Below are 27,110 nucleotides of genomic sequence, written 5' to 3'. Positions count from 1 at the left end.
AAATTATGAATGAAGATTTGGAATGGAAATTGAAACTGATGAAACAAAGAACTTTTGAATCTGCAAATAAATGTGGGAAACTACTAGCTTGGCAATTGAAAAAAAAGACAGAAAGCCAATACCATCACCAACTTGGCAATAAATGGGAAAAATGTGGAGAATCCAGAGGAAATTAGGTGGTTTTTTCAAAGATTTTATAAGCAACTGTACAAGGAAGATAAAATAGAGGAGTCAGAAGTGGACCAGTTTCTGCAAAAAAACGGACTGCAAAAGATCCCTGAAGATAAGATGAATATGCTCAATCACCCGATATCTACTCAAGAGATCGAAGAAGCAATTAACAACATGCAGATAGGGAAGGCCCCAGGACCAGACGGATTAACTGCAAAGTACTACAAATCTTTAAAAGACTGGCTATCACAGCCTCTAAAAGCGGTGTGCAATGAAATACTAGAAGGACGTAGGGCACCAGACACATGGAAAGAAGCCTATATCACACTGATTTTGAAACCAGACTCAGACAAGACTTTGATGAAAAATTACCGTCCAATCTCACTCTTAAATGTGGATTATAAAATATTTGCAAATGTCATGGCAATGAGATTGAAAAGAGTCCTGAAGGATTATATCCACAAAGACCAAGCAGGGTTTTTACCTGGAAGACAAATAAGTAATAATACAAGAATAATTGTGGACATTTTAGAGAAATTGGAGAAAAATATAAATACGGACACAGTATTAATGTTTATAGATGCTGAAAAAGCCTTTGACAACATATCTTGGATATTTATGAAGAAAAATCTAGAAAAGATGGCGGTGGGACAAAGATTTTTAAATGGCATTAATGCCATTTATTCAGAACAAAAAGCCAAAATTATAATAAATGGTGTGATATCGGACGAAATTAGAGTTGAGAAAGGAACAAGACAAGGGTGCCCTATCTCCCCTTTATTATTCATTACGGTCCTAGAGGTCCTTCTAAATATGATTCGAATGGAGAGACAGATTAAAGGAATAAGGGTGGGCGAGAAGGAATACAAACTACGCGCCTTTGCAGATGATTTAGTGTTATCCCTACAAGAAACAGAAAGCAGTGTTCCCAAAGCCTTGGAATTAATCGAACATTTTGGGCGTGTAGCCGGCTTTAAATTAAATAAAGCGAAAACCAAAGTACTAACCAAAAATATGAACTCGGAGCAGGTAAAGAAGCTACAGGATTGCACTGGCCTCAATTTTGTTAAGAAAGTAAAATATCTAGGTATTAATCTCACTGCAAAAAATCTAAACCTGTATAAAGACAATTATGAAAAAGTGTGGACCGAGATAAAGAAGGACTTGGAGATATGGACTAGATTAAATCTATCGCTAATGGGCAGAATAGCTGCCATTAAAATGAATGTTTTACCAAGGATGTTGTTTCTATTTCAAGCCATTCCAATCTTAGACAAATTGGATTGTTTTAAGATATGGCAAAAGGACTTAACGAAATTTATCTGTCAGGGAAAGAAGCCAAGAATTAAGTTTAAGATTCTTACGGACTCCAAAAAGAGAGGAGGCTTCAGCCTGCCAGATTTAAGGCTATATTTCGAAGCAGCGGCCTTTTGCTGGTTGAAGGACTGGTTTAAACTAGAGAACACTGATGTTTTGGACTTGGAAGGCTTTGACAATATATTTGGGTGGCATGCTTATCTTTGGTACGACAAGGTAAAGGCCCACAGGGCTTTTAAAAATCATATAATAAGGAAAGCTCTTTATCAGGTTTGGATGAGGAACAAGGATTTATTGGAGAGGAAGACCCCTAGATGGATTTCACCGGTTGAGGCCAAGGCGTATAAAAGACCAAATATGCCTGCGAAATGGCCTAGATATATAGATATACTGCAGCAAGAAGGCGACACAATTAAGTTGAAGAGTTATGAGCAAATTGAAAAAGTCACCGACTGGCTGCAGTATCGTCAAATTTATGAGATTTTTAGAGCCGACAAAAAAATTGGTTTTCAATTAGAAAAGTCAAAGCTGGAAACAGAATTGATTGAACCGAACTCTAAAAACCTTTCCAGGATGTACAATTTGTTGCTAGAGTGGCATACAAAAGATGAATTGGTTAAATCTGTAATGATTGACTGGGCAAAAGATGTGGGGCACAATATTATGATGGTGGATTGGGAGAGGCTATGGAGGGAAGGTGTAAAATTTACTGCATGTACTGTATTAAGAGAAAACATTATGAAAATGTTATACAGATGGTATCTAACACCAGTCAAGTTAGCAAAGATATATTCTACAACAAGTAATGTGTGTTGGAAGTGTAAATCTGCGGAAGGCACCTTCTACCACATGTGGTGGACATGCCCCAAGGTAAAGGCCTTCTGGGAGAAGATTTATAACAAGCTTAAGAAGGTAATGAAAATTACCTTTACTAAGAAACCAGAGGCCTTTCTTTTGAGCATGGTTAACACTGAGATACCCAGTCAGGATAGAACGTTTTTTATGTATGCCACAACAGCTGCTAGAATTTTGCTTGCAAGAAACTGGAAAGGTGAAGAGATCCCGACAGTGGAAGAATGGCAGACAAAGTTAATGGACTATATGGAACTCGCCGAACTGACCGCGAGAATCCGCGACCAGAGAGAGGAGAAGGCGTCCCAGGAGTGGAAGAATTTCAAAGATTATTTAAATAAATGTGTAAAATTGAATATTTAAGCAGAACTTGATAGAATAATGGCTTTAGCAAATTGATATTTTATAAAAATGTGTATAATTATTATTGGTATGAAAGACAGGATTTAAAAAGAATTTTAGGATGTGTAGATTTGATATCTGAATTTATTGGATTAATCATTTTAAGGTCTCCAAGAATTATGGATAATGCTTAAGGGGAACAAATACAAAGTTACCAAAATATATTTGTGAAGAAGGCAGTCGGGTTGGCGGGGGAGGTCAAGGATGGAAGAAGATTGAAACTAGAACATAAGGATAGATTTATATTTTTGTTTTTTTTTAAGTAGGTAGGTATATGTATTTCTTTTGTTAATGTGATTGTTGTTGTTTGAGTTGTTATTATGTTTTGTTATGTGTATTGTGTTGGTTTGTTTCTACCTTATATTGAAAACAATAAAAAATCTTATTAAAAAAAAAACAGAAGTGGAACCTGGCTGATTTAAACTGGAAAGTGCTTGGAGAAGCTCTGAGGATGTTTAAATAAATAAAAAAACACCCATGAAAAAGGACGGGGGAAATAGGGATCTTTATTTAATTTATTTGCATTGTTTTAAGCCTTCGGTTTTGCAGCAGTGAAATGTCAGAGGGTCACCGCAGGTTGCAATAAACATTTGAGGGCCACGTATGGCCCATAGGTTATGGATTGCCCACCGAAGAGCTAAAGGAATACTTCCATGTATTCTCTTTGAAGGTGTAAACTGAGCCTTCAAAATTAACTTCACGCATTTGAAGTGTGCATACTCAGGAGTAACAACTTTGCTAGAATTTCTAACCCTCCCCCCCCCCAACTTTGGAAGCCTTGTGGTGCTTCTGCAATTCCTCGTAGATATATAAAGCTCTGCGAGCTCATTTTTCTTCTGATTTGGGAAAGTATGCTTCATTATCTCCAAGCCATATATTTGTCAAAAATGCTTATGCCAAAGGCCAGGTTTATCTCTAACTGCCTAGCTAGACTGTGGATACCACTTTAAAACTGAGGTTTTGTGTGTGTGTGTGTGTGTGTGTGTGTGTGTGTTTCCTTGAAAAGGCAGAAGAGGAAGGAAAGAACAAGAAATCATCAATCACAAATGAATTGCATCCAAGAGGAAAGAGTATTAGTGTTCCCCAAGCAATTCTTCAGTTCACCCACCTACTGATCTTTTTCTCTAACACAAGAAATGTAAATCTGTCAAGGTATGTTATGATGAAGATAAGTTGCTCTGTGTCTTCTGGTATAGAGACTCTGTTCCGCACCATATACATGATCCTTAGAAGGCTTGAGATCTAAAAATACAACACTGCAGGCTGATACGAAATGAATCCTGCAGCCAAGGTGGCAAAGTATATTCTTTAAGATCCGCCTTCCCAAATGGGTGCATTCCAGATGTTTCGGCATGGCCAACAGCCAGGAGTTGTAGCCCGAAACACCTGGAGGGCATTAGGTTGCAGAAAGCTGCTTAAAACAGTCCTCTAACTAGGGTTTGCTAACGGAGATATGGAATTCTCTGTTTCCTTTGCGTTTGCTCACTGGTAAGGCATCCCTCCATACCAGATTTTGTTGTTGTTGTTAACCTTTGGATTGTATGTAATTAAATTGTTTAAATGATGTAGTTCTGTGGAGTGTTCTGTGGTTTGCCTTCAACCAGAACCTTTGGTGGAGGAACATAGAATTGTAGAGTTGGGAAGGAACACAAGGGTCATCTTGTCCAACCCCCTGCAATGCAGGAATCATTTGCCCAATGTGGGGCTTGAACCCAGAACCCTGAGATTAAGAGTCCCATGCTCTACTGACTGGGCTATCCAGGAGCTGTCCAATGTGCTGAATCTAGTTATGAAGGAAGAAAATGTAAATATGAAGAAAGCAGCTTTTAGGCATAGAGACCACAAGGACCTTCCACTGCACTATGCAAGGTGCTGAGGGACGAAGGGTCCCTGAGAATTAAACAGAATCCTCTCCCCACCCAGTGCATATGCACAGGTACATAGGTGTGACTCCCACAATGCCACCCAGCCTCAATTACAAGTCGCTTATCCTTCAGACGCAAGCAACACAAAGAAGGCTGGGGCAAGATCAGTAGCTCCCAAACCTTTTCAGGCCATTGCCCCCTTGGTTCCATAAACTCATCCCCAGCGACACCTACCCTACCATGTAAAAAGCATTATTCAGAATAGTGGCTTGCACAACCCACTAAGGAAGACAACAACACAATATCATTCAAAACAGTAATTATTCAAAAGCAAATTAAAGCTATTTTGTTTAATTAAAGAAAGAAAATGGTTGAATTTGATCCAGTGATAGCAGCTTGTCTAAGTTGGATAGTCATTCACTGTAACTCCAGTGCCCCCCTGCCTTGCCTCTTAAGTAATCCCACTGCCCCCCAGAGGGTGGTACTGCCCACTTTGGGGACCTCTGGGCTAGTTGGGGGATATGGGAGTTACACACAGCCTCTCCTATAGTTGCTGTGTGCGCATGGGCTTTGTGTGAGCCTAGGCAGGGAAGCAAGTTTCTCCTGCACTTACAGGAATTGTCTGCCTGGGTGCCGCATCCACAGATATCTGGCCTGTGGCTGGCCCTGTTCTGTGGAACAGCATTCCTGCAGAGGCGCCAGCTACTTGCACCTTCCAGAAACACCTGAAGACATTTTTTGTTCTGTCAAGCTTTCCAAGCTGGATGAATAGGTCTCTGCCACAGGGGCCTCCGCTGAATAGTTTGCTAAATTCATTTGCCACTATTATTTGTGCGGTTTTATAACTACTTTTAGCTATTTTTTATGATATTATGTACATCACCTTGAAAAAGAGATGCAGAAGGTGATTGAGAATATAATAACCATAACCCCATCTTAAAGTTACCAGTGTGTGCACCGCCGCAAGACAATCACTTTATTGACATATCAGGTTCATTTAAAATGTCAACTGACACTCATCTCATTTGTGTATGCTTATGTATATATACATAATACAACAGAATATTACGTACATTCACAGACATGCATATTCATTGATCAAAGGCCAACGCAAAGCTATGTTCCCTGAATTAAAAGCATTCTGCCTTTGTTTTTCCACTGAACGCTTGGGAGGCTAATTTCCATTCATGATGCATGTCTCCTTAACAGTATCAGTTATTTAAGACAGCCATTAAAAGCCTATGATATTACCATAATGAAGCAAAACTTTAGAGAGTTAGAACAGAGCTCTTCAGATAAGTTACCACCAGGCTGTTAAACAGATGCCTTTTCTCAGTAATGGGATTACAGGACTGATGTACAGGCAACTCTCTCTGTAACATAAATCACAATTGTAGCAAACACATGTCTCATGATCACGACAAACACAAAGGATTTGCCATGGAAAGAAAGAAAGAAAGAAAGAAAGAAAGAAAGAAAGAAAGAAAGAAAGAAAGAAAGAAAGAAAGAAAGAGGGGTGGAAACAAAACAGGGAGGCAGTAAAATTGTTGAAGCCAGTTCTGATGTTTCCTGCCAGGCATTTAATTGGGGGAACTGACAGGAAGTTATCCAATACAGAATCTGTTAGAGAGATGCAGTTGCTTGTGCAATGATTGCTTAGGAAAGCTAAAGAGAAATGCCTGTCTATTTATAGAAAGAGGTGATTGCAGCTATTAATTTGAGCAGTGGGATTCAAGTATTTTATGTGCATTTGATTTTGCTGGTTTCTGAGTAAACTGGTAGGCTATTTTAAGGCTGAATCGTTCTGCACAGAGCTGTCACAGCATTTTCTTATTTATTAAAGATGTTCTTGGTTTACAAAAGTACATGCCTTGTCTCTTCTTTTAGGCTGTACAGTCTTTCTTACAAATCAGTTACATTTGTTGTGAGACGTTAGTGTTGAGTACAGGATAAGGTTGGGGGAGAGGAAGGGTGGGGTGGTGAGGCGTGTTTTATATAGTGTACGTGTGGTTTCATGTCAGCGTCAACTGAGTAGGTTCTCTTTCTATTCGTTTATTACATTTCCTTGGTAGTGAGAGGTATTGGGGGGCCAGGGTGTGGCTGGTTGTCTGTGGTTGGCTGCAGTGGGGTTTGTTTGCATTTGTGAGGGGTGGAGGGCTTGTTGGGTCAGGTTAGCCAGATTGATTTGTATGCTGTCGGAGGATTCTTGTTGCTGTTTTGTTGGGCTGTGTATGTGATAAACGGGAGCCATACCGGGGTGAAGGCGTCTTCTTCTATTTGTCCCCTTGTCAGTTTCAGTTTACTGGTTAGTTTTTCTAGTAAGGCTGTTTCCCATACTATTTGATACCATTGGTCCATGTTTATTCCTGACAGGTCTCTCCAGTGTCTGGCTAGGAGGCTTCTGGCTGCTGAGAGCAGGTGGGTTATATGTTCTGTGTAATGTGAATGGTCATTATGATCTTGGAAGATGTTCAGTAGGGCCAGTTCTGAGGTGACTTCTAATACCTGTGTAGTTATTTTGCATATTTTATTTATTTATTTCAAGAAGTCTGAGGCTGCAATCCAAATCCTTCAAAGTCAATGGCTGGGGAAGCACGCAGGAGGAAGATACATAGAGCAGGTTTGGATGGCCTGTAGAGGACTGTGATTGCAAGTGTGGGTGGCTCCACTGTGCCATAGACCTCAAGCAGGTAGTAGGGGTTAGAAGCATTCAAATCCACACAGTTAGGGTCATAGTGAGTTGCCTAACACAGACCTTCCTGCAACTAGCTTGGAATTCAGCACTTTGCAAATCTGGGCAATTAACCTCTGACAAGAGATGGAACAGGGATGGATAGACCAACCTGTTTCCATTTTGTGTCATTTTCACATGCACCCAATCATAGGTCCATTCCATTCAGTGGGGAGGGAGTTGCATGGGGGGGGAAACCACACATATAAATTGTACTCATTCTTCCTCTAAAATAAGCATGTTTGTGGGCTTTACAATTTCCTCCTAAAACACAAAGTTTTGTGAACATTTCTGAACCAAAACCGCATTGCAAAATTCAACCAAGTGCATAATCCAATCGATAGCTACAATCTGAATGGCATCTAAGTCCAGGAATGAAAAATTAGGTTGGTTTGCTTCAAAACGTGGACCAAAACGAATTTCTCCTCTGCCTCTACACCAGAACCTTTGATTTTGACTGTGGCAAATTTGGGTCACTCCCTTATGGGCAAAGCACACTTATGACACATAAAATAAATTAAAAACAGGCAGGAAGATTAGAAGGGGGAAAATGTTTCCAAGTTTACCTTTGCTTTGCGAAACCGGTAGACCACGAGCATGCTTATGAAGTCCAGCAGCATACAGAGAGTTTGGAATGAGATGATAGCAAGCCGTAAATACTTGTCCTCCTGTGCATAGCAGGGAGTATCATCTGTGCAGTAAGAACATCCTTCCCTGCAGGGTAAGCAGCTGTAGATTTTCTCCGACATCTCGCCTCCAGAAAAATGGCTCTCTGCAACCTTTCCTAAAAGTATCAGATAGGGAGGGCAGGAGAGAGAGAGATAAAATGGGAGGTGGTGGGTGGAGGGGCTATATGCTTGCCTTCCTGGTGACCCATGTTCCACCCTCCTATTTTTCTGAACCATATAAAGCTTTGAGACAAAGCTGCCATTTTGGAGGTAGTAGCAGAAGCCAACCAGATACCTGTGGGAAACCAACAAGAAATGCCCAAGCACAAGATGTCTATCCCACCCTGTGGTTTGCAGCAACTTATATTCAGAAGCATACTGCCACCATCCGTGGACGCAGAGCATAGCCTTCCTGTCTAGTAGCCATTGATAGCCATACCCTCCATGAATTTGTCTCAGGATTTCTCAAAGTATGAGGTCACAAGGCTCCCTATGGAAGTGTGCCAGCCCAGTTTGTGTGTGCCTGCCTAGACTGGCTGTCAGGGCTGGAGTCATATGCAGGTCAGCATAAAGAGGCAGAGTTAGCTGTCAGTGACTGTTAGCTCTTTATTCGAGGAAATGACATACAACTCATCTACAGTTCCCAGTAGCTCTTGCCCCTATAGAGCACTTGCCAGGACTGAAGGAGCCTTCCACCCCTTCTGAGGCTCCCTCTCTTCTGGATGTCTCCCAAGCAGTCTCAAACTCCATCTGTTCACCTCTGGTCTCTGTTCTGCTCTCCCCACTATCCTGCACATTCTTGGAGACAAAGGGGGAGCGTGTCACAGCAGGAGAAGGGGACTCCCTGGATTTTTCAGCAGCCTCTTGACCACCACCACCACCCCAGCTTCAGCCTCAAAGTCTGAACTGCTCCCTGTCACAGGGTCCTCCTGCTCACTAAACCCTGGCCCTCCAGTATCCACCACCTCCTAGAGCTAGTGTGGTGTAGTGGTTAAGAGCAGTAGACTCGTAATCTGGTGAACAGGGTTCGTGTCTCCCCTCCTCCACATGCAGCTGCTGGGTGACCTTGGGCTAGTCACACTTCTTTGAAGTCTCTCAGCCCCACTCACCTCACAGAGTGTTTGTTGTGGGGAAGGAAGGGAAAGGAGAATGTTAGCCACTTTGAGACTCCTTCGGGCAGTGATAAAGCGGGATATCAAATCCAAACTCGTCTTCTCCTCCTCCCAATCTTTCCCTTCTGAATTCTCCTTGGTGTCCCACCACCACCAATCCCTGGGCTCTGAGCCTTCCTCCTCTGGGATTTCCCTTGGGAGTTCCCCGGCTGGCACCTTCCACCACTCCTGGCACTGGCCAACTGCAGGCTGGACTAGCATGATCACTGGCTTTAAGATTGCGATTTCCCAAATATTTGCCCTTCACTTCCGATTCTTCACCCCTGCAGGAAATGCCTGACCCTACTGCCTACCTGCTGACATCCATCTAGGCTGCAAGTATCCTTTCAAGACCCTGATCAAATTGGGCAGTGTGTTCCCTCTGCAGGCCTTGGCCTTGAATAGGACCATTTTCCTCTACCTGCTGGAGTCAGTTCTCCCACTGAGCCTTCGCTGGTCCTTCAAAAAAGAATGAACTGGGCTGTTTTTCTGGTGTTTGCATCAGGAGCAGAACCCCAGTTGAAAATCCATCTGCCCTGCTATCTCAGCAACCCACTTCAGCCTCCCAGTTCTGTCTCGACCTACAACCGTGCAGCCTCACCGAAAGCAGAAGGATGGCAAAGTTTTCAGTGGGAAAAGCATCTGGCCGGCAAAATCTTGATTATTAATGATGGTGAGCAAGCAAGAACACAGCTTGACTTTCAGGTTCCTTGCTGGGTTTGCAGAGCTGGCAGTTTAGATAAACAATCTTTTTAAAACTAATGTGCTGAGGAAATTTCACAGAGCATCAGAGGCTGCACAAACAAAAAATCTCCACGAATTTCACTCCGGCAACATTGCCTTCTAAAGTAGAAATGGAAAATGTGTGCATATATAAAGGTAACAGCACTTCTGGCCCCCTCTAACCTAGTTCCCCCCCCCCACTGAATCGCTGCTTCCCATCTGGGGAGCAACCATATAACTTTAGTAATTAAGCAAAATTCTGCTCATTTAGCAGATAGCTAAGGCAAAACATGACCCAAAGAGGCTGCAATCCAAAACATGCTTACCAGGCAGGAAGTCCTATCGAAAACAGTGGTGCTGACATCTGAGATGCACACACTTATAAATGGACCTTTTACTTCATTTTATATAAAAATGCAACAAGGCAGTGTATAATATTAAAAAACCAGAATACTACGATGGTATAAATAAATAAAAAACACCGATAAAGACTGGTTGGTAAAATAATTTTAAAAATCTTGTTTCATATTCCAAAGGCCTGTCAATAAAATACAGCTTTTAAAAGATGTCCAAAAGAAGGCAGGGCCTGCCACACTCAAGACCTGGTCTCTGATAAAGGCTGGCCAAGCCTCAGGGGGCATGTAGGACCACCAAAACTGCCCCATCAGAAGATCTCTGTGATTGAGGTGGAACATAAGGAACCAATAAGTCCTTGCGGTACTTTGGGCCCAAGTTGTTAAGACAAATTAATCCTGCACAAGCTTCTGCACTGCTCCCAACTTTATACATTTCGCCCTCATTTTGAATCTGCAGTCCCGCCATCCCTCTTCACAGCTGCGTTTTCTTGCTCCAGGAACATTTTACATTCTAATACTTCTGTCCATAGTCATCTCTCTTCTTCTCAGACTTCAGCCAAAAAAAAAACCCTCCCCAAAAGCTATGCAAACAGACCTCCAGGTCATGCTGTTTCTTTTGCAGCAACCATCGGCCTCCACCAGTTCCTCAGCTTGCATTCATTTCCACAAAATCACCTCTTGGATTCCCAGAGTAACAGCCCTTTTTATGTTGCAGTGGAGGCGACAGGCTACATTTTACATTTTGAATTAGTAGCTTTTCTTTCATCGTTTGACAACCTTCACCACTCTTGACACTAGCTGTCTCGCCCTTTGGTTTTGATAAGACACATATATTCCGTCTGGCAGGCTGAGAGTCACATCAAACAGCTACATCTCCGAGGATGAAGGGAATTTCCGAATGTGTCACATTATGCCAAATAAGGTTTTGCTTTTTTAAAAAAAAAAGGCCTTAAATTTACTTGCATATAAGTACTATTTAATCCACAGAACTTTGCTTAATTTATTTTTTTGTTTTTGTTTTTGGTGTGTGGGCCATTTGTTTTCAAGTGAGAAAACACTGAAAGTCTTTATTTTTTAAAATCATTATTTGTTTACTAAATTTATATGCCAGCCCCTCCTTCAAATATGTCAATGCTAAAACAGTAAAATTTAAACTTCTAAAAAGAGTTAAGAACTCCTGAAAGGAACCACCTACCCTCAAACTAATAATTTTAGGGTTGCCAGGCACAGGACTTTCAGCCATCAAATGCCTGGGTAATGCTTTTAAATCTCTCTGTTTGCACCAGACCTTTAAATCTAGTGGCAAATGCAAATAAAGTTTATATCTATCTAAATCAAAGGAACCTCTAGCAAGCTAGAGCCATGCTACGGAATGCCATGTGTGAGAGAAAGCCTATGTGAATGACTGGCAATGCCATTTTCCCCTTGCCTGAAGGCTGGAACTACATATTACATTTATAAACATGGGTTCCCAAGCAGGTAATACAAACATGGAAACAGAGGAAGCATTTGCAGCAGAGAACCGGAAGGAAGGAACACCTCCTGCGCCTATTGATTCTTCCCTGGGTTTACTTCTGTTCCCGGAGCCCAGCTGGGCAACACAGAAAACATGGGATGGCTCAGAACCCCATGTCTTCATTGTAACATATGGTTCTGTCTTTAATCATTGCAAGAGAATAGCAGTCATCGTGAAACCTTCTGTCCATGGCTAAAAAGTCAGTGGGGAAAGAACTGCATGTTGTCAACTCTCCCAAAGTAATGTAGTTTTCGCTTCATCTTGCCATTTTTCCAGCTGCAAGAGTCAGGGGTCTGCACAGAAACTCAGAAATAGCAGAAAGCACTAGATGCACAGGAAATGTCTTTGAGCATTCATGAACAGATGATCATCAATCTCCTCCACCAGACCACCCAAACTCAATGCAGTTCACTTACCTAGGGACTGACTCTACCATAGCTAGATTACCCCATCAACATCTCCCTGCTAGGGGTCACTGCCTGTGCTAACTATGGCATGCCAAGATTTCAAAAACTGGGTTCCAGGTCTGGGAATCCTGAGATAACCCCCACCAGAATTTTTCAGAGATTTACTACACTGGATCACATGGTAGACTTGAGCAGCCTTTCAATGTATAAAGCAGGCTTCCTCAACCTCAGCCCTCCAGATGTTTTGAGACTACAATTCCCAGCATCCCTGACCACTGGTCCTGCTAGCTAGGGATCATGGGAGTTATAGGCCAAAAAAATCTGGCGGGCCAAGGTTGAGGAAGCCTGGTATAAAGGAAGGATAAAAACTGAACCCTGTGTACCCATCAAGGCATAATTCTAACCCAACTTTTGCAATCGTCAAAAATATTTGGCTAAGACACAGCAAGGACAGAAAGATGCTCTTGTACAGTACATTGGTCTGTGGGGCTAGAATTCCTTATCCCCAAACTTCCTTAGAAACCAGAATTTCCTTTGATGTCCACAAGTCTGATTTGTGTTAAATGCAATAACGAAAGGTTATTATCAAATTAAACTAATCTTTGTACTAGCCATGATGGCTATGTTCTGCCTCCACTATTGGAGGCGATATGCTTCTGACTACCAGTTGCTGGAAATCACATGTGAACACAGAGTGCTGTTGCACTCAGGTCCTGTCTGCTGGCTTCCTAGGGACATCTGGTTGGCCACTGTGAGAATAGGATAGTGGACTTGATGAGCCTCTGGCATGATACAGCAAGGTTCCTCTTATGTGCTAGCAATGAAGAGTATAAAGACCCTCTTCCACAAAATGATGCGTGGTGAGAAGGGCTTAAACCCTTGAATGCAGAGCAAAAAAAAAAAAAAAAAAAAAACCTCAATTACCCAGAGCCTCCATTTGTTGCCTCCTCAAGTTCTGCACACTGGAAAAACCAGCAGCTGGCTTATACAGATGTATAATAGAACAATGAAATTTCAAAAGAAAAATCAGCAAAACTAAAACTCTTATAAACAGGGAACGCAGCACACTTCTGCCCAGCAGCAAAGGGGTTTTAAAGGGGGGGGAATTATATTTATTTACAAATCAAATACACTTAAAAGTAGGTATTTTTTACAGGATTCTCCAGAGTATCACAGATGACAAACCACAGGGCTAAAATTCCTTAAGTGATTATATAATCCCTCCATTGCAGGCCACTGGGAATATACTGTATAGCCCTGACAAGGATAAAAAGGAACCCTGCATTATTAATGCATGCTCTCTCTCTCTCTCTCCATCTCTCTTTCAAACCAAAGCAAAGGCACTTACTGTGAAAGCCGTTCATTGAAAACATTTTGGGACGATAGAATCCAGCCTTACAAATGCACTTGTAGGCTCCGAGTACAAATCCATGGCCCTTCACTGGCACACACTGGAAGGAAGGAAGGAAGGAGAAAGGGAGAAGATGAAAGAGGTGCCCACTCACTTTCCCAGAGATGTTGTACATCTTCAGCTTGAGCCTGACAATACAGCAGGGGGCTTTCCTTTACAGAAAGTAAAACAGGTTTTTTTTTTTAAAGGCTCAAACAACAACTGTAATTTGTTTTAACTGTTTTTCATTCTGAATTTTAAAATGCTACAACCCAACCTGGGACCTGCTGGTTAATGATAAGATAATTAATGTAGTTGTGGCAGTGATAGTAGCAGTGACAACAATAGCAGCTATCCAGCAGTGGGATTGAATGCCTTGGGCTCTCCTTCACTGGAGGTATTCAAAGCAGAAGCTGGGCAGTCGGGGGAAGATTGTAAATCCCTGCACTGAGGGAAGCGGTCTAACTACGGTAGGTGACCTCCAAACGTCCCTTCCTACTCCAACGTTCTGTGATTCTAGGCCAGGACATCTTCGCTGCACGAATACTTTGTATTAACATGACACGGCTGAACTGCATTAAAACAACAACATATGCAGGCTGGCATAAAAATGAAATTATTTAGGGTAAAAACCAGGCTAGATAAGCGTATTCCCGTCATTTAGATTTATCAGTATTAGCAGACCATCAGCGCACAATGTTACAATAAGCATCGCAGCAGGCTCCAATTAGCATGCAGGCCATGAATATTTAATTGGAACAACGTATCTATGCATATATATCTATTTGTGAAGTCACAGCCACCTGTGGATAATAGCTTTATGACACTTTCTGTGGTCGTAGAGACAAAAATGAGGTAGCAAATCCCAGCACAGAAAATGGAGATTTACAGTAAAATGTTGAGTTAGACAACTGATCTCCAATTTCAGATAAACATGACCCAAAGGGAGCAATCTGAGGGCAGTCTAAGTTTATACGTAATGGTAAAATGAAACAATATAATGGGAGTTACAGGTGGGTAGCCGTGTTGGTCTGCCATAGTCAAAACAAAATCGAAAATTCTTTCTAGTAGCACCTTAGAGACCAACTGAGTTTGTTCCTGGTATGAGCTTTCGTGTGCATGCACACTTCTTCAGATATAATGGGGTAACCCACTTTTGCTGGTGTTCCACATCGGCCAGGGACATACATCATCATCATCATCATCATCATCAATGAATTGCTTCCCATGACGCATCTCAAAATGATTTACAGTGAAACAAAAGCATCTATAAATTGCTTTATAGTATTGGTCCGAATATAAGCTGCACCCAAATATAAGCTGCACCTTAAAATTGAAAGGGGGGGGGAGGAAAAATACCCGAATATAAGCCGCTCCCTTCCTCGCTGCTCCTGGCTGCATGCTGGGCAGGGGCCAGGAGGCGTGCTGTGTTGCCAGCAGCCTTTCCCCTTCCTCGCTCTCTCCTTTCCCAGCCTTGGGGGAGAGGAAGGGGGACTACGCATGGGGCAGGCGCCACTTTGCTGCACTCCACGCTCCTGGCTGCATACTGTAAGGTTGCGAATATAAGCCGCACTTTAACTTTCCACGGTCGGAATTATTTTTTTTGGGGGGGGGGAGTGAGGCTTATATTCAGGCCAATACGGTATTAAACAGGTCAAAGAATTGCATATATTAAAAACACAGAGAGAGACTGATTAAAACAGCTACAGCACATACATGAAATCAACTCAAATCCAATATAGACACCACTGTGATAAAGATCCCCATTTGGAAGGCTTGTTGAAAGAGGAATGCATTTAGCAGTTGATGGAAAGAAGGTGCCTCTCTGATATACGATGGGAGGGGGCTCCAAAGGTACATCATTGTCCCTACTCTCTCCTTATTTTGCATTTTGAAGATATTTTAAGGATGATTTGTAAACATTTAGTTAGTTTGAGCTGTGAGAATGACCATCCTTTGGGGTTCTGTTATCCTCCCCAAGTTTTCTACCAAAGCCACAGCAAACTTTAAAGCTGTCAAAAGTAACCTTACAGTAACTCTTCCCCCTCCCAAAAACCTACTCCCAATTTCACAGCATATGCATAAATACTTATTCAGGCCTATTCAAAAAGCGATGAGGTATTTGCTGTGAGTAGATGGTATGACAAAATATGCAATTGCCACTTGCTGATAAACTCACTCAACAATGCAGACTCACCAGGAATGCAATCAAACGTGACACCATTCTGGATTAGTGGATACCTTTTATTTCATTCCAGCCAAAATTTTCAAATCCTAGAAGCAATTTTGCATCTGTTGTGTGACTATAATGCTAGCCAGAAAATTTACCAAGCTCTGAACATAGTGCAATTGTGTCCTATATTCTTGTATAAAATAAGAATCAATATGGTCTCTCTAAGAAATTGTGAGATGCACATCCTCTATAGCAGGGGTCAGCAACCTGCGGCCCACAGGGGCCATTTAAACAGTCCACAAGCCGCCCCTGAACTGAGCTGCCTGCTCAGCAAGTCCTCACGTGCTGCACTTATCCGGCACAGCACAGAGCAGGGACTCACTTCTGCGGCGCCGGAAATCATATCTGCGCATGCACAGACACTGGAAATCACATCTGCACAGATGCCGAAAATCATGTCCATGCAGACACGATCCGGCCCACGGAGCAATCTCCATGCAAATGAACCGGCCCAGGCGAAGTAAACCTTGCTGACCCCTGCTCTATAGTATACACCAAGGAGAGATGAGCTGGTGCGTTTTGGGTAAAAAAGCAATATATAAATAACTATAATATACCATTTAGAAGTAGCCAGGCTCTTACTCAAAAAGCTTGCTGGTGGGTTGTTGGGTTTGTCTAAACATGTTGCAGTCTCACAGCTTAAGGATCTCAGGCTGCCCAAATTTCACACATACACCCTATCAAGTCACCTCCTTATGAAAGAAAGGTCACACATGAAGACAAGCCTACAGATAGATTGTTGGTGGTTCAGCTTGGTTAACTTTAATCAATGTGATTCATCACTGCAAAGAGAGAAGAAAATGAATAATGGAATGGCAGGCATTCTGGGCAGGCTATTTTGTATTGTTAAAATTAATCAGCTTTCTGGCTACATATTCAAAGTACATGCATGAGCTTGAATGAAACAAATTATCAACTCATGGACCAATGATTAGTGATTAAATTATTTGGGGCAAGAAGCCTGACAATGCCATCTATGCATCCAGTGCTTCAAAAATCATATTCCCCCATTAACTTCAGCTGCAAGATTCTTCAACTGACATATTCAATTTAAAGCTCAGTTAAAAGGTTGAGGGGCATCCTTCCAAACAGCCTGATTAAGCCTGCCAATTGCAACTTAACATCAGTAGTTTTCATGCAAACACATCTACAGTGCTGGTTTCAGCCTCCCCAACTGCCTGGGCTACTTCAGGAATATAAATTGAATCTATCCAGAGAGGCAGCCTTGTTAACCCATTTCAGAAACAGTGAAGAATCTTATGACACCTTAAAAGCTAAGTGAAAGCAGTGTCCTGGACCACAGCAGGAGTTAGAACTCAAATAAGGAGGGGAAAGAGCTGGCTGAGGAACAAGACCGAGTCCTTGAACTTGAGCTCAAGACTAGTGACCTGCACCTGAGGCTCTAGACCAGCACCCCTACAGGCAGTTCCTCCTTAGCCTGAACAACTTGAAGAATGAACTTCCATCATGCAAGGCACCATTTGCTCACCAATACCTGCTCATTGGTGCAGATGACATACCAGGCAGGAAGAAAAGGAAAAACACCCAATTGCTGGGCTATAGGTCAAAGGGCTTTCCTTTTAATGATATTCATTCCTCAGCAATGGCGGGTGGAGCATAGGAAGGATGGTCAAGGCCTGGGAGAAGAGGAATTAATTAGAGCAACCTTCAACAAGTGGATGACATCCAGATGTTTTCAATTGCAACAGCCAGCGTCAGGCAGAGCAAATGCACCCAGTGATCTGTCCATGGTACTGAAAGTCTTGTCTCTGGCCTTCTTGGCCGTAGACACCTACCCATCTCTGCTTGCAGATATCACACTGAGTTCCTCGTTTTCTCAAATTTTCATTACTGTCCCAGAGAGTGTTGGCTGGACCCCTGTGCCTTCAAGGTCATACTTGGGCTCCACTGCCTCGGAACAGACAAGTGGAGAAAACAAAAAACAAACCCATGAAATAGCAGCAGGTCTGTAACACTTTCTGCACAGAACCCAAATATATTAGAGGTAACAAGAAAATGATCCATTCATAACAGCAGTCACTGTGGTAGCCCTGACTTATTGGCTGTGCACTCCTAATTTAACATCTGTGATGGGAAAGAAACTCAGAGTCACAACCAAGAGTGACAATTAAGTAAGAACTAAGCAGAATCAAATCTATTGCTAAATTCTAATTCAGCAATTTCGTATTATAGCTTCCTTTTGAAGCCTTTTCATTGAAATATGTTGGCTTTGAAGTCAGCAGCAGTATGTCCTGATTTATGGATGCTGGCACTTTTTATGACAGATTTGCATCCATTTATTCTCTTACAGAGCTATTATTGGATCCAGTGTTATCAGCTATTTGTAATTAAATAAACCCCTGCTCATTCTCCAAAGTGGTATTTGTCATCCCTTGCCAGCAATGCCCTTTTGCAGTCTGCACAGGGGAAGCAGGTCAGTTTCCACACATGAGTATAAATGGACACAAACTGGGAATCGAAAATGACAACATTCTCAAGCACAAAACAGTACCACCCATCAGGAATTACAACAAATACAGTCAGTAAAATGATCTAAGGAAGAGGCAGAATTGCATTGGTTCAAACTTAATCATTTCAATCCTGCCACTGCATTTCTAAATAATGAGGAAGTGTTCTGAAAGCCTCCTTCTAGATTACCAGCACTTTAAATGCATAATCATGTAATCATGTAGTTCAAGTGAATTTCAACTTGGAACACACACACACAAAAGAAATCCTGAATAAAAATCAATACGGTAAGTTTTTCTTCCCTTCCTTCTAACTTGCATCAGATAAATAACATGATTCTCAAAGCTAAATACAATGTAAGACAAAATATAGGCATAGAAACTGTCACAGGTGTGCAGCTGCTATGGCTGGACCAGAATGGGCCTGGAAACCTGCCTCAGTTGTGGAGTTCAGTGGAGGAGGAGGAACGCAAGAATATGAATGTGAAGGTGGCCAGCATAACAGGAATAGATGTGTATGGAACAAGGGATCAAATGATATCCTGGGCAGTTTACAACAGATCAAAACAATACAGCAAGAACTGAATGCAAAGCATATTAGCCAGTTCAAATCAGATGCAGAAAAGCATACCCCCCCCCATTAAAAGATCAAGCAAATGAAGTAGCATTTGTCTGATGCCTAAATTTAAGTAGCTGCTGGGCAAACATGCTTCAGGAAGTTGTTCTGTAGCTGGGGGGGGGCATCATAAAAGGGCACTGTCCTTGGGTCACCTAACCTCTGAAGGCAGAGTAGCCTTGTGACTTGCTTTACAGAATTCAATCCTCTACTGGAAGGGCCCAAGCCTGTATGGTCCAAGTCTGATTTTAAGGTAAATAACAATAAGAAGGGAGAGAGGACGGGATCTCAGGGTGGCCCGTCCACAGCACCTAGGCAGTGAGGCATGGTTTGGCTAAGTATTGTGTGCTTATGAGGGCAGAAATTACAGGTGGCCTTTTAAAAGACAAGTCTGAAGACACAAGAGAATAGTCAGGCTGGTAGGAGAGAAGAGCAAGCAGAGACGAAACACTCCATACATTTTTCTGTTCCAAGAATTCTTGCTTCCTCACAATAACCTAGAAACCTACTTTCCCCTATTATAAATGCTGATTTATTTTAGCTGTGCTACATAGCTTTGGCATTTAATATGCAGGCCTATTTTCTATGTCACCACAATAAAAAGCAGCCACAGGGGAGTTGGGCTGTGTGGACCAGCTTATCTAAGCTGGCTACCCCTCCAGGAAATGGTTGTTAGAGTCAACAAATGACAGCCCCTACTCCCATAGCCCTTGTGCTAAGGATGGGTTTAGATTTAAGGAGGATAAGGAACCCAGGGGAAAAGATTCTGACATCTCTCACAAAACTCTAATTCTGTCCCTCTTTAAATAGCATTGGCTGCCATTGGCTGGATCCATGCAAAGGCTAGCTGGAGTGGGCAGCAGGGCTAGCTCCAGGTAGGGGTGTTCTCTGGTGGACCCTCGGTTAAGAGAGGGCTCCTTAATGTTAGAAGAAGCCCCAGCTTTGACGAGCTTACCTGGTAAGAACAACAATGGGAAACAGCTGTGTTCCGATCGGAACAAGCTTAGCCTGGAGGCCACCATTTAAATTTCCCACTATGTTCCAGGGAACAATGCTTTGAAACACGCCTGGTTGTGAACTAGAGCCAGGTATCAAAAGCATGTCACCCCATTGCTAGCACACCTGCACTGTTTTTCACTGGGAGGTTTTTTTTTTTTTTTTTTGCTTTAATTCTATGAAAGGTTAATTACTTTTTAATTACTTTCTGTTAGCTTCCATCTGTTTATCCTCTTCATATCTATAATAATGCTGGAGAATGCTGTTACCCAGATTTATTTATTTTTTAAATTTCACAGCTTGGAATTACATTTGTCTACTTCACCTTGAGGTTAACCACTTCACCTCTAAGATAAGAAAATTTCCTGAATGCCTGAAAATCATATATGAACACAATCAATGGTCTTACATTTTGAATTTAGCTCACTGAAAAGAGAGAGAGAGTAATCTAGAAGAGCTTCCGCACAGAATGATCAATTTGTGAACTGAACATAAATCATTATTCTACCCATGAGTTAGCTAAACACTAGAGCAATGATTTTCAAACTTTCAGCCATCTGTGTTATTCTGTGGAGATTTGAGCCTTGCAATGGACACACTCCAGCAAAATTTCTACCAGGCAGCCCAAACCAGAAATCAGGAACATAGACAGCTCTTAACGCAAAGATGCATCTTGATGCAAAGTTCTTGACCCAATAGGAAACTGAAGCAACCTGAACCCTTATGAAGGCAAGCAAAGCCTGTTCTGCATTAGGTTCCACCTCGTTGAAGGAAGCACCTATATCCTTGTTTGATTCTGTATCCTTCTGTGAGGTGTAGAGTAGGATGACTATCTCATAGCACTCTATATTTTGTTGGATTATCCCTGGCCATTGCTCATCGTGGCTGGGGTTGAAAGTCAACAACAGCTGGAGATCCACAGGTTGACCACTCATGGTCTAAAGATGGAGGAACTGCTGAGGACTCACCCTTTCAATCTGAGTGTAGTGGTAGGGCCTGGGGGGCACAGAAGAAGGTACTAAAGGTTCTCTCTCGGGGGGGGGGTGGCCTGAATCTTATCCTCTTCTTTCTCAAAGCACTTTGTGATCTGAAGGTCAGTGGCTATGCACTGTCAATAGTACTTCCATATGGATTGATTTGTGTGCTGAAACTAACATGTTGCAGGGAATTCTGGAGTATACTCTAAGCTGGAAGCCCATTTCCGGATCGTCAGGAGGTGGCTATGCAGGCGTCACGACCTGAATATGCCCGTAGGGGCTAAATCCAGCCCCTGCGCGATTGGTAAGCCCACTCCCGCGCCTCCCCACAGGCCGACCAATCAGGTCGGCCTGGGGGGGGGCGTTTCTAAGTCCCTTTAAACTAGTGGCAAGCGGGAAGCTCGCCCTCTTTGTCCTGCTTCCCAGTTGGTTAGTTTCACCCGCCCACCCTCCCTTTATGTTTAGCATTGGCCTTGCTATGGACTTCGGTTGGTCGCCTTGGTTGGCCGGGGGGCCTGGTAGGACTCTTTCCCAATTGGACTAGCCAAGATGGGTTTTTTCACCTACCTCGTAGCAATCGTCACAACTCTTGGTTTGGCGGTTAGGCATTGGAAATTTCCATTTGAAGGGGGGAGGGGAGGTAGCATCATCAACTGCCCCTCAATGTAAGGCTATTCCGGTAAAGGTTTCCGGGGGCGTGGCCCTGTCCAAAGCCCAGGGAGCTGAGGGCCTAAGGCACGCCCCTTATGGTGATCACAGGGGGAATTCTGGGAGATGTTCATCACTGGGGTTCCTTACTGGTGGTTAACCCTTCACTGACTCCCAACACACGGGTTGGGGTCAGAAATAGCTGATAGGGTCCAATGCCTAAGCCAATACCGCTCAACATCCGTAACAAATAAAGTTGTGGCCTTTACGCCCATTACAATTGGCATAACGTGTCTGTGTCATTACTTCTTCGGGGAGGGGAGGGGCATAGCCACGCAACCCAGAGTTCTTGCAAGTTGCCATCCATTCTTCTTCAGTATTTCCTTTGTCCTGTGAAATTTGAGATTGGGCCCTAGAACATAGGCAACACTATTCTGCAGCAGCACACTGCAAAAAAAAATATCAGTAACTCAGGCCAATCTGCTTATTAAGGACATTTGTGTCTGCTCTGTCCCAGCTCCCCTTCTTGTTTTTCTCACCCCTAGGAATACAGTTTGGAAACCACTAGTCTAGGCAGAGTAAAATAAAAGCTAGGCTATATTTTAGCTATCCACTTCTGCAAAAAGAAGTGATTCACAATCTTTTTTATAGTAAGCTAAAGTACACATTATCCACCTGTGCCTGGGCCGTGTGTGAACAACCTCCACTTGGATTATTCCCAACGGTTCAAAAAAAAAAAAAAGGAACATCTCTCCCATTCTTCAAGTAGGAACCCACAAGACTAGTGATTTATTATTTTGATTCCAGCTCAGCTCTGGACTTTGGGGGACGTCATCAACTCAGGGATCAGACAAAAACTCCTTTAAAACCATAAATGCCTTGTGGTGATAGCAACAGAACTTACCTGCTTTCTTATTCTCTGTGATGAAAACAAACTACCATCTCCTCTAGCTACCTATTAAAAAGATGCTTCATTCCACTCATCAACTAGTGCCATTCTGTTGTATCTTAAGCATAGCTGTCAACTTTTCCCTTTTTTAAAGGGAAATTCCCTTATTCCGAATAGGATTCCTCGCAAGAAAAGGGAAAAGTTGACAGCTATGATCTTAAGTGTCTTCACTTTGAATTTGATTGTGTGCTGTGGCCATTGGGAATCCATATGGCAAAGTGTCCAGACCTTGTCCAACCCAGATCCTGGAGGGACCCATTCAGATTAGGAAACCCACTGCAGCTAAAGACTAGGAGGAGTCCACAGCACCCAAAAGGCATTCTGAAGAGCCCTGTATCACGGATGATTCACCTGCCACAAATATGTGTGTTTTCTGGGATATGATTTATAATGAATGGGGGGGGGGGGAAAGGTTGAAAATAACTTTTGTTAAGAAACCAGAAGCTTTTCTTTTAGGAATACTGGGAGAAGAGGTGCTGAAAGACCTGGGGGGGGGGGACTATTCATGTATGTAACCACAGCTGCCTGAATGATATATGCCCAAAATTGGAAAGAGGAACTGGCTCAAAAAAGAGAGAGAGAGAATAGGCAATTAAAACTGATGGAATATGCAGAGATGGTGAAACTCACTGGAAGTTTAAAAGATCAAGATGAGAGCCGTTTTTTACTAGAATGGGGGGAAATTACTGAATACATGAAAACAAATTGTAAACAATTAAACACATTAGCAGGATTGACATAAACATAAGCAGTAAGGAATTAAAAGGCCACCCAGATGCCCATGGGAATCCCCACAAGCATAACCTGTGGGCAAACAGTGCTTTCTTGTGATTCTCACCAACGGCTGAGAGCCAGCATACTGGCTCTGACAGTGGAGACAGAACATAGCCATCATGGCTTGTAGTCACTGATAGCCCACTCTTCCATGAATCTGTGTAATCCACTTTTAACACCATCAAAGATGGCGGCCATCACTGCCTCCTGTGGGAGCGAATTCCATCGCTCCTGAACTGTATGAAGAAGTACTTTCTTTTGTCTGTCCTAGATCTTATATCATTCAGAGAGTTTACAGCGTTCAGATGCATTGCCACGTGCTTCGTAATAGATTTATTCCTTCCCTCAAGGAAGATACTCAAACGGGTCTCTAAGGTTCAACCAGGAAACCACCTCACAAGGGGATAAGTGATGCATTCGCAAACCTCTTGATAAAATCTACAGTAGGAGAACAGATGAGAGAATGTTTCAAACTCTAAAGTGGCACCTCTCCCTAAGGGAGCTCTGACAAATCTCCCATCCAGTATATTAGAGGGTCAGACCCAATCATCAGCTGGATTCTGCTTTTGGGGGAATTATATAGCACTTCTCAATCCCTCACTGTTGTCCCTCTGTCAGTTCCTAGTTTGTCAGCTTTAATCATTAATTCCACTGAGGCTGAGATTTTGTACTGCTTTATATTTTGTACTTTGCTTTGCTTTGTTTATTTAACTAAATGCATATACTGATCGATTGTAAGAAAACCTCTTACAAAAAAGAAGTTTAATGGTGAGCTGTCTCTAATAATCATTTGATTGATTGATTGATTTATTGATTGGCTCATTGTTGTAGCCTGTCCTGGGAACACAGCTGATGCAAGGTAGGCCAGAAATGGAAATAATAAAATAAAAATAATTTTTTATTTAAATTGTATGGGGAAAGCTCCCATTGGCACCAAAGGGAGCTCCCCCCCCCCCCCGGCAGGGCTAATTATAGCACAGGATCACAGCTGGAGAAGGAAAGATTAAACCTGCCATCCCTATATGCTGCAGTCCTGATTAAAATAGCACATACACATCCACAGAATGCCTAGTATTCCCAGTTGATGGATTTTCAACCCCAAACTCACAGGCCATTAAATAGGTTAATTGCAGTAGATGCCAGTTCATCTCCATAGACAAATTCAGGTCTCTTGGAATGCAAACAGTGTAGGCTGCTTGGCAAAAGAAAAACCCAAATCCAAAATATTGTATGTTTCTACACTTAACATAAAGATCTGTTCTCAGTCCCCATGTCTTCAACTCACAGATCCAAACATATTGCATTCAGAGAAGAAAAACTGCCCACTAATGCATTATTTTTACTATAAGCACGAACACTGCTCTCTGGAGGCTGGAGTTGGAAAGTTTAGCTCCTTGGAAAGTCTCAGCAGCATTTCTGAACTCTGTGCAAAGTGCTATTAGGGCTTGTTCAAATATTAATCACGCCAATGTAGTTGTACAACATTTGACTGAGAGGGTGCCATTAGTGAATCATGATTTTCTGCCAAAAGGAGACTAAAACAGTATTAAGCACAGCAAAAAAATTAAAAGTTACTTTGGAATGAAAAGATCCTAGATATATGGTGCTTTAATTAATCTACCTCTCTCTACCCTAAGCTCTCAGAGAGGAAATAGTAACCTGTAATACCCATTCACAGCAGGGAAATATTCCCTCTATTTCCAATGTTCAGGGTGAGAGTGCCATTGCAGCAACAACGGACAGCAGAAGCACCCATGCACAACAGGGAGTTATCAATAGGCTCAAGGAAACTCCAAGGTTTGCAGAAGTCAAAAAAATATTTAGGCAAAAAAAAACCCCAAGGGGACACTCTCAAACTAACCCGATGATGAGAGACCATTGACTACTTAGGAACAGTTGGAGGAGAGTGTCTAGTATCCTGAGCAGTAGAAATCTACACTGCCATGTTTAAAAACTTAATCTCATCAGTGAGAAGTTCCAAGGTCAGCACCTTTGCCTGTTTGACTTCCATGGGATGAGAATAATTACTAGAGACTAAAGACATTGCTGTAATATCTGGGCTTATTTCCAACTCTACAAAGAAGAAATTATTTAATTTCTATCCCTCTTTTTTCTCAAAGGAGCTCCTCACAACAACTCTGTGAGGTAGGTTAGGCTGAGACGCAATGAGTGGCCCGTGGTCAGTGAGTTTCATGGCAGAGTGGGGATTTGAACCCAGTTCTCTCAGGTCTACCACTATAACCACACTGTAGTGGTTTATCCAACCACACAAAACCCAGATATTTTTGCAGACACACACACACACACAAACTACGATGAGGCTCACAGGGGACTTGTTTCTCATAGTTCAAGGACAAATTCCAGCCACAAAAGGGCACTTAGGGGGAGGGGACAAAGTAGGGCCAGGAAGGGGGGTGGTGCCAAATGGCCAGACAGAGACTGCTGGAAGGCTTCATTTGGCCCCCAGGCCTGAATTAAGAAAAACTGAATATGGATTCCACTCTTATTTGGTGTGTCCTTCCCCCACCCACCCCCGCTGAAAGGTTTCCACTGAAGTCATCAAGAAATGCATCCTTTGCTAGGACAGCTAGGCCATTATTCCTGGCATTGATAGCAACAGTGATCAAAAGCTGGCATGGCTCATCAGAAACAGCTCCTGTGCTTCATTGCTCTCCTTCGGCATTCAATAATCATAAATCCCAAGTTCCCCTTTTGAAATCCTTACCAGGCTGCTGATACAGAAAGCTCCATTTATCAGGTAATAAGGTGAAATCATTCCGTGAGAGAAAGTGGAGGGTGGGAAGGTGTGGGGAGGGGGAGAGCCAGTCTGACTGGGGTGCATTTCATTCAACGTCTCCCCTGGTGAGCAGAATCCATAGCTGGGGTGGAGCTGACAACTGGAATTGTTGCTTTGTGTAACACTTTATTATCCATTTGCTCAGGCAAAGCCATAGAAAAGAGTTAAAAGGCCACAGAGGACATTATATATATATAGTCCAGAAAAATGCAATGAAGGACCTCAAGCAGCCATAAATCAATTGGGATGCAGTGACCTGGAAACTTCAACTCACCCAGAATGCGGCAACTAGACTGGTGACTGGGAGCGGCCGCCGAGACCATATAATACCAGTCTTGAAAGACCTTCATTGGCTTCCAGTACGTTTCCGAGCACGATTCAAAGTGTTGGTGCTGACCTTTAAAGCCCTAAACGGCCTCGGCCCAGTATACCTGAAGGAGCATCTTCACCCCACCCCCACCCCCCATTGTTCAGCCTGGACACTGACAAAGAACTTTCAGAAGAAGCTGAGGGTTTCAGTGACTGTTATTTTACATCCAAAGTGTGAGCAAGGGGGAAGGTTGCCCCACTATTTCCTTCAAAACATGCAAATAAATATATCAGGCAAAAAGAACCATAGAACTGTAGACCTGGAAGGGACCATGAGAGTCATCCAGTCCAACCCTCTGCAATGCAGGAATCTTTTGCCCAATGTGGGGCTCAAACTCACGACAATGAGATTACGAGTCTCAGACTCTTGTCTACTGAGCTATCCCAGAAATAGCTCAACCTTCTTAAGACTTCCCTGGGTGAATTCTTCTGCCAGGCAATAAATAATAGCGTAGTGCTGGAAACACTCTTGCTCTCCAGAAATGATGAACTATTTGGATGACTTAGGCAGTGGGCCATCCAAGTAATGACAAACTGATACCAGAAGATTAAGTCCCCTCTCTACGAAAAGCAGAACAGGAGTGGCAGGGAGCACATCAGCTCTAAGAAACAAAAGAGGTGGTTGATTTGCTGCTCCTACAGACAGCTCTGTTTAACAACAGTTTTGTACTGGAAGAATTTCACAAGTGTGGAGGTAGTTCCTTTGGCTCATGGGAAGTCCTTTTCCCAAGGTA

General features: G+C 42.7%; 1 protein-coding gene across 1 annotated transcript in view; it reads right to left on the bottom strand.

Moving 5' to 3' along the window:
* Positions 1-27,110, bottom strand: part of GPR158 (G protein-coupled receptor 158) — a 120,655-nt gene that overhangs the window by 48,985 nt on the left and 44,560 nt on the right. The window contains exons 3-4 of the mRNA XM_033165595.1: positions 13,508-13,610; positions 7,905-8,122 (exon numbers count right to left, since the gene is read on the bottom strand). Of these exons, the coding sequence (XP_033021486.1) occupies positions 7,905-8,122; positions 13,508-13,610 (321 nt within the window). The remainder of the gene's footprint in view (positions 1-7,904; positions 8,123-13,507; positions 13,611-27,110) is intronic.

The sequence above is a fragment of the Lacerta agilis genome, chromosome 12 (assembly GCF_009819535.1).
Source record: "Lacerta agilis isolate rLacAgi1 chromosome 12, rLacAgi1.pri, whole genome shotgun sequence".
NCBI classification, from domain to species: domain Eukaryota; kingdom Metazoa; phylum Chordata; class Lepidosauria; order Squamata; family Lacertidae; genus Lacerta; species Lacerta agilis.
This window is presented reverse-complemented; position numbering and strand designations above follow the sequence as displayed.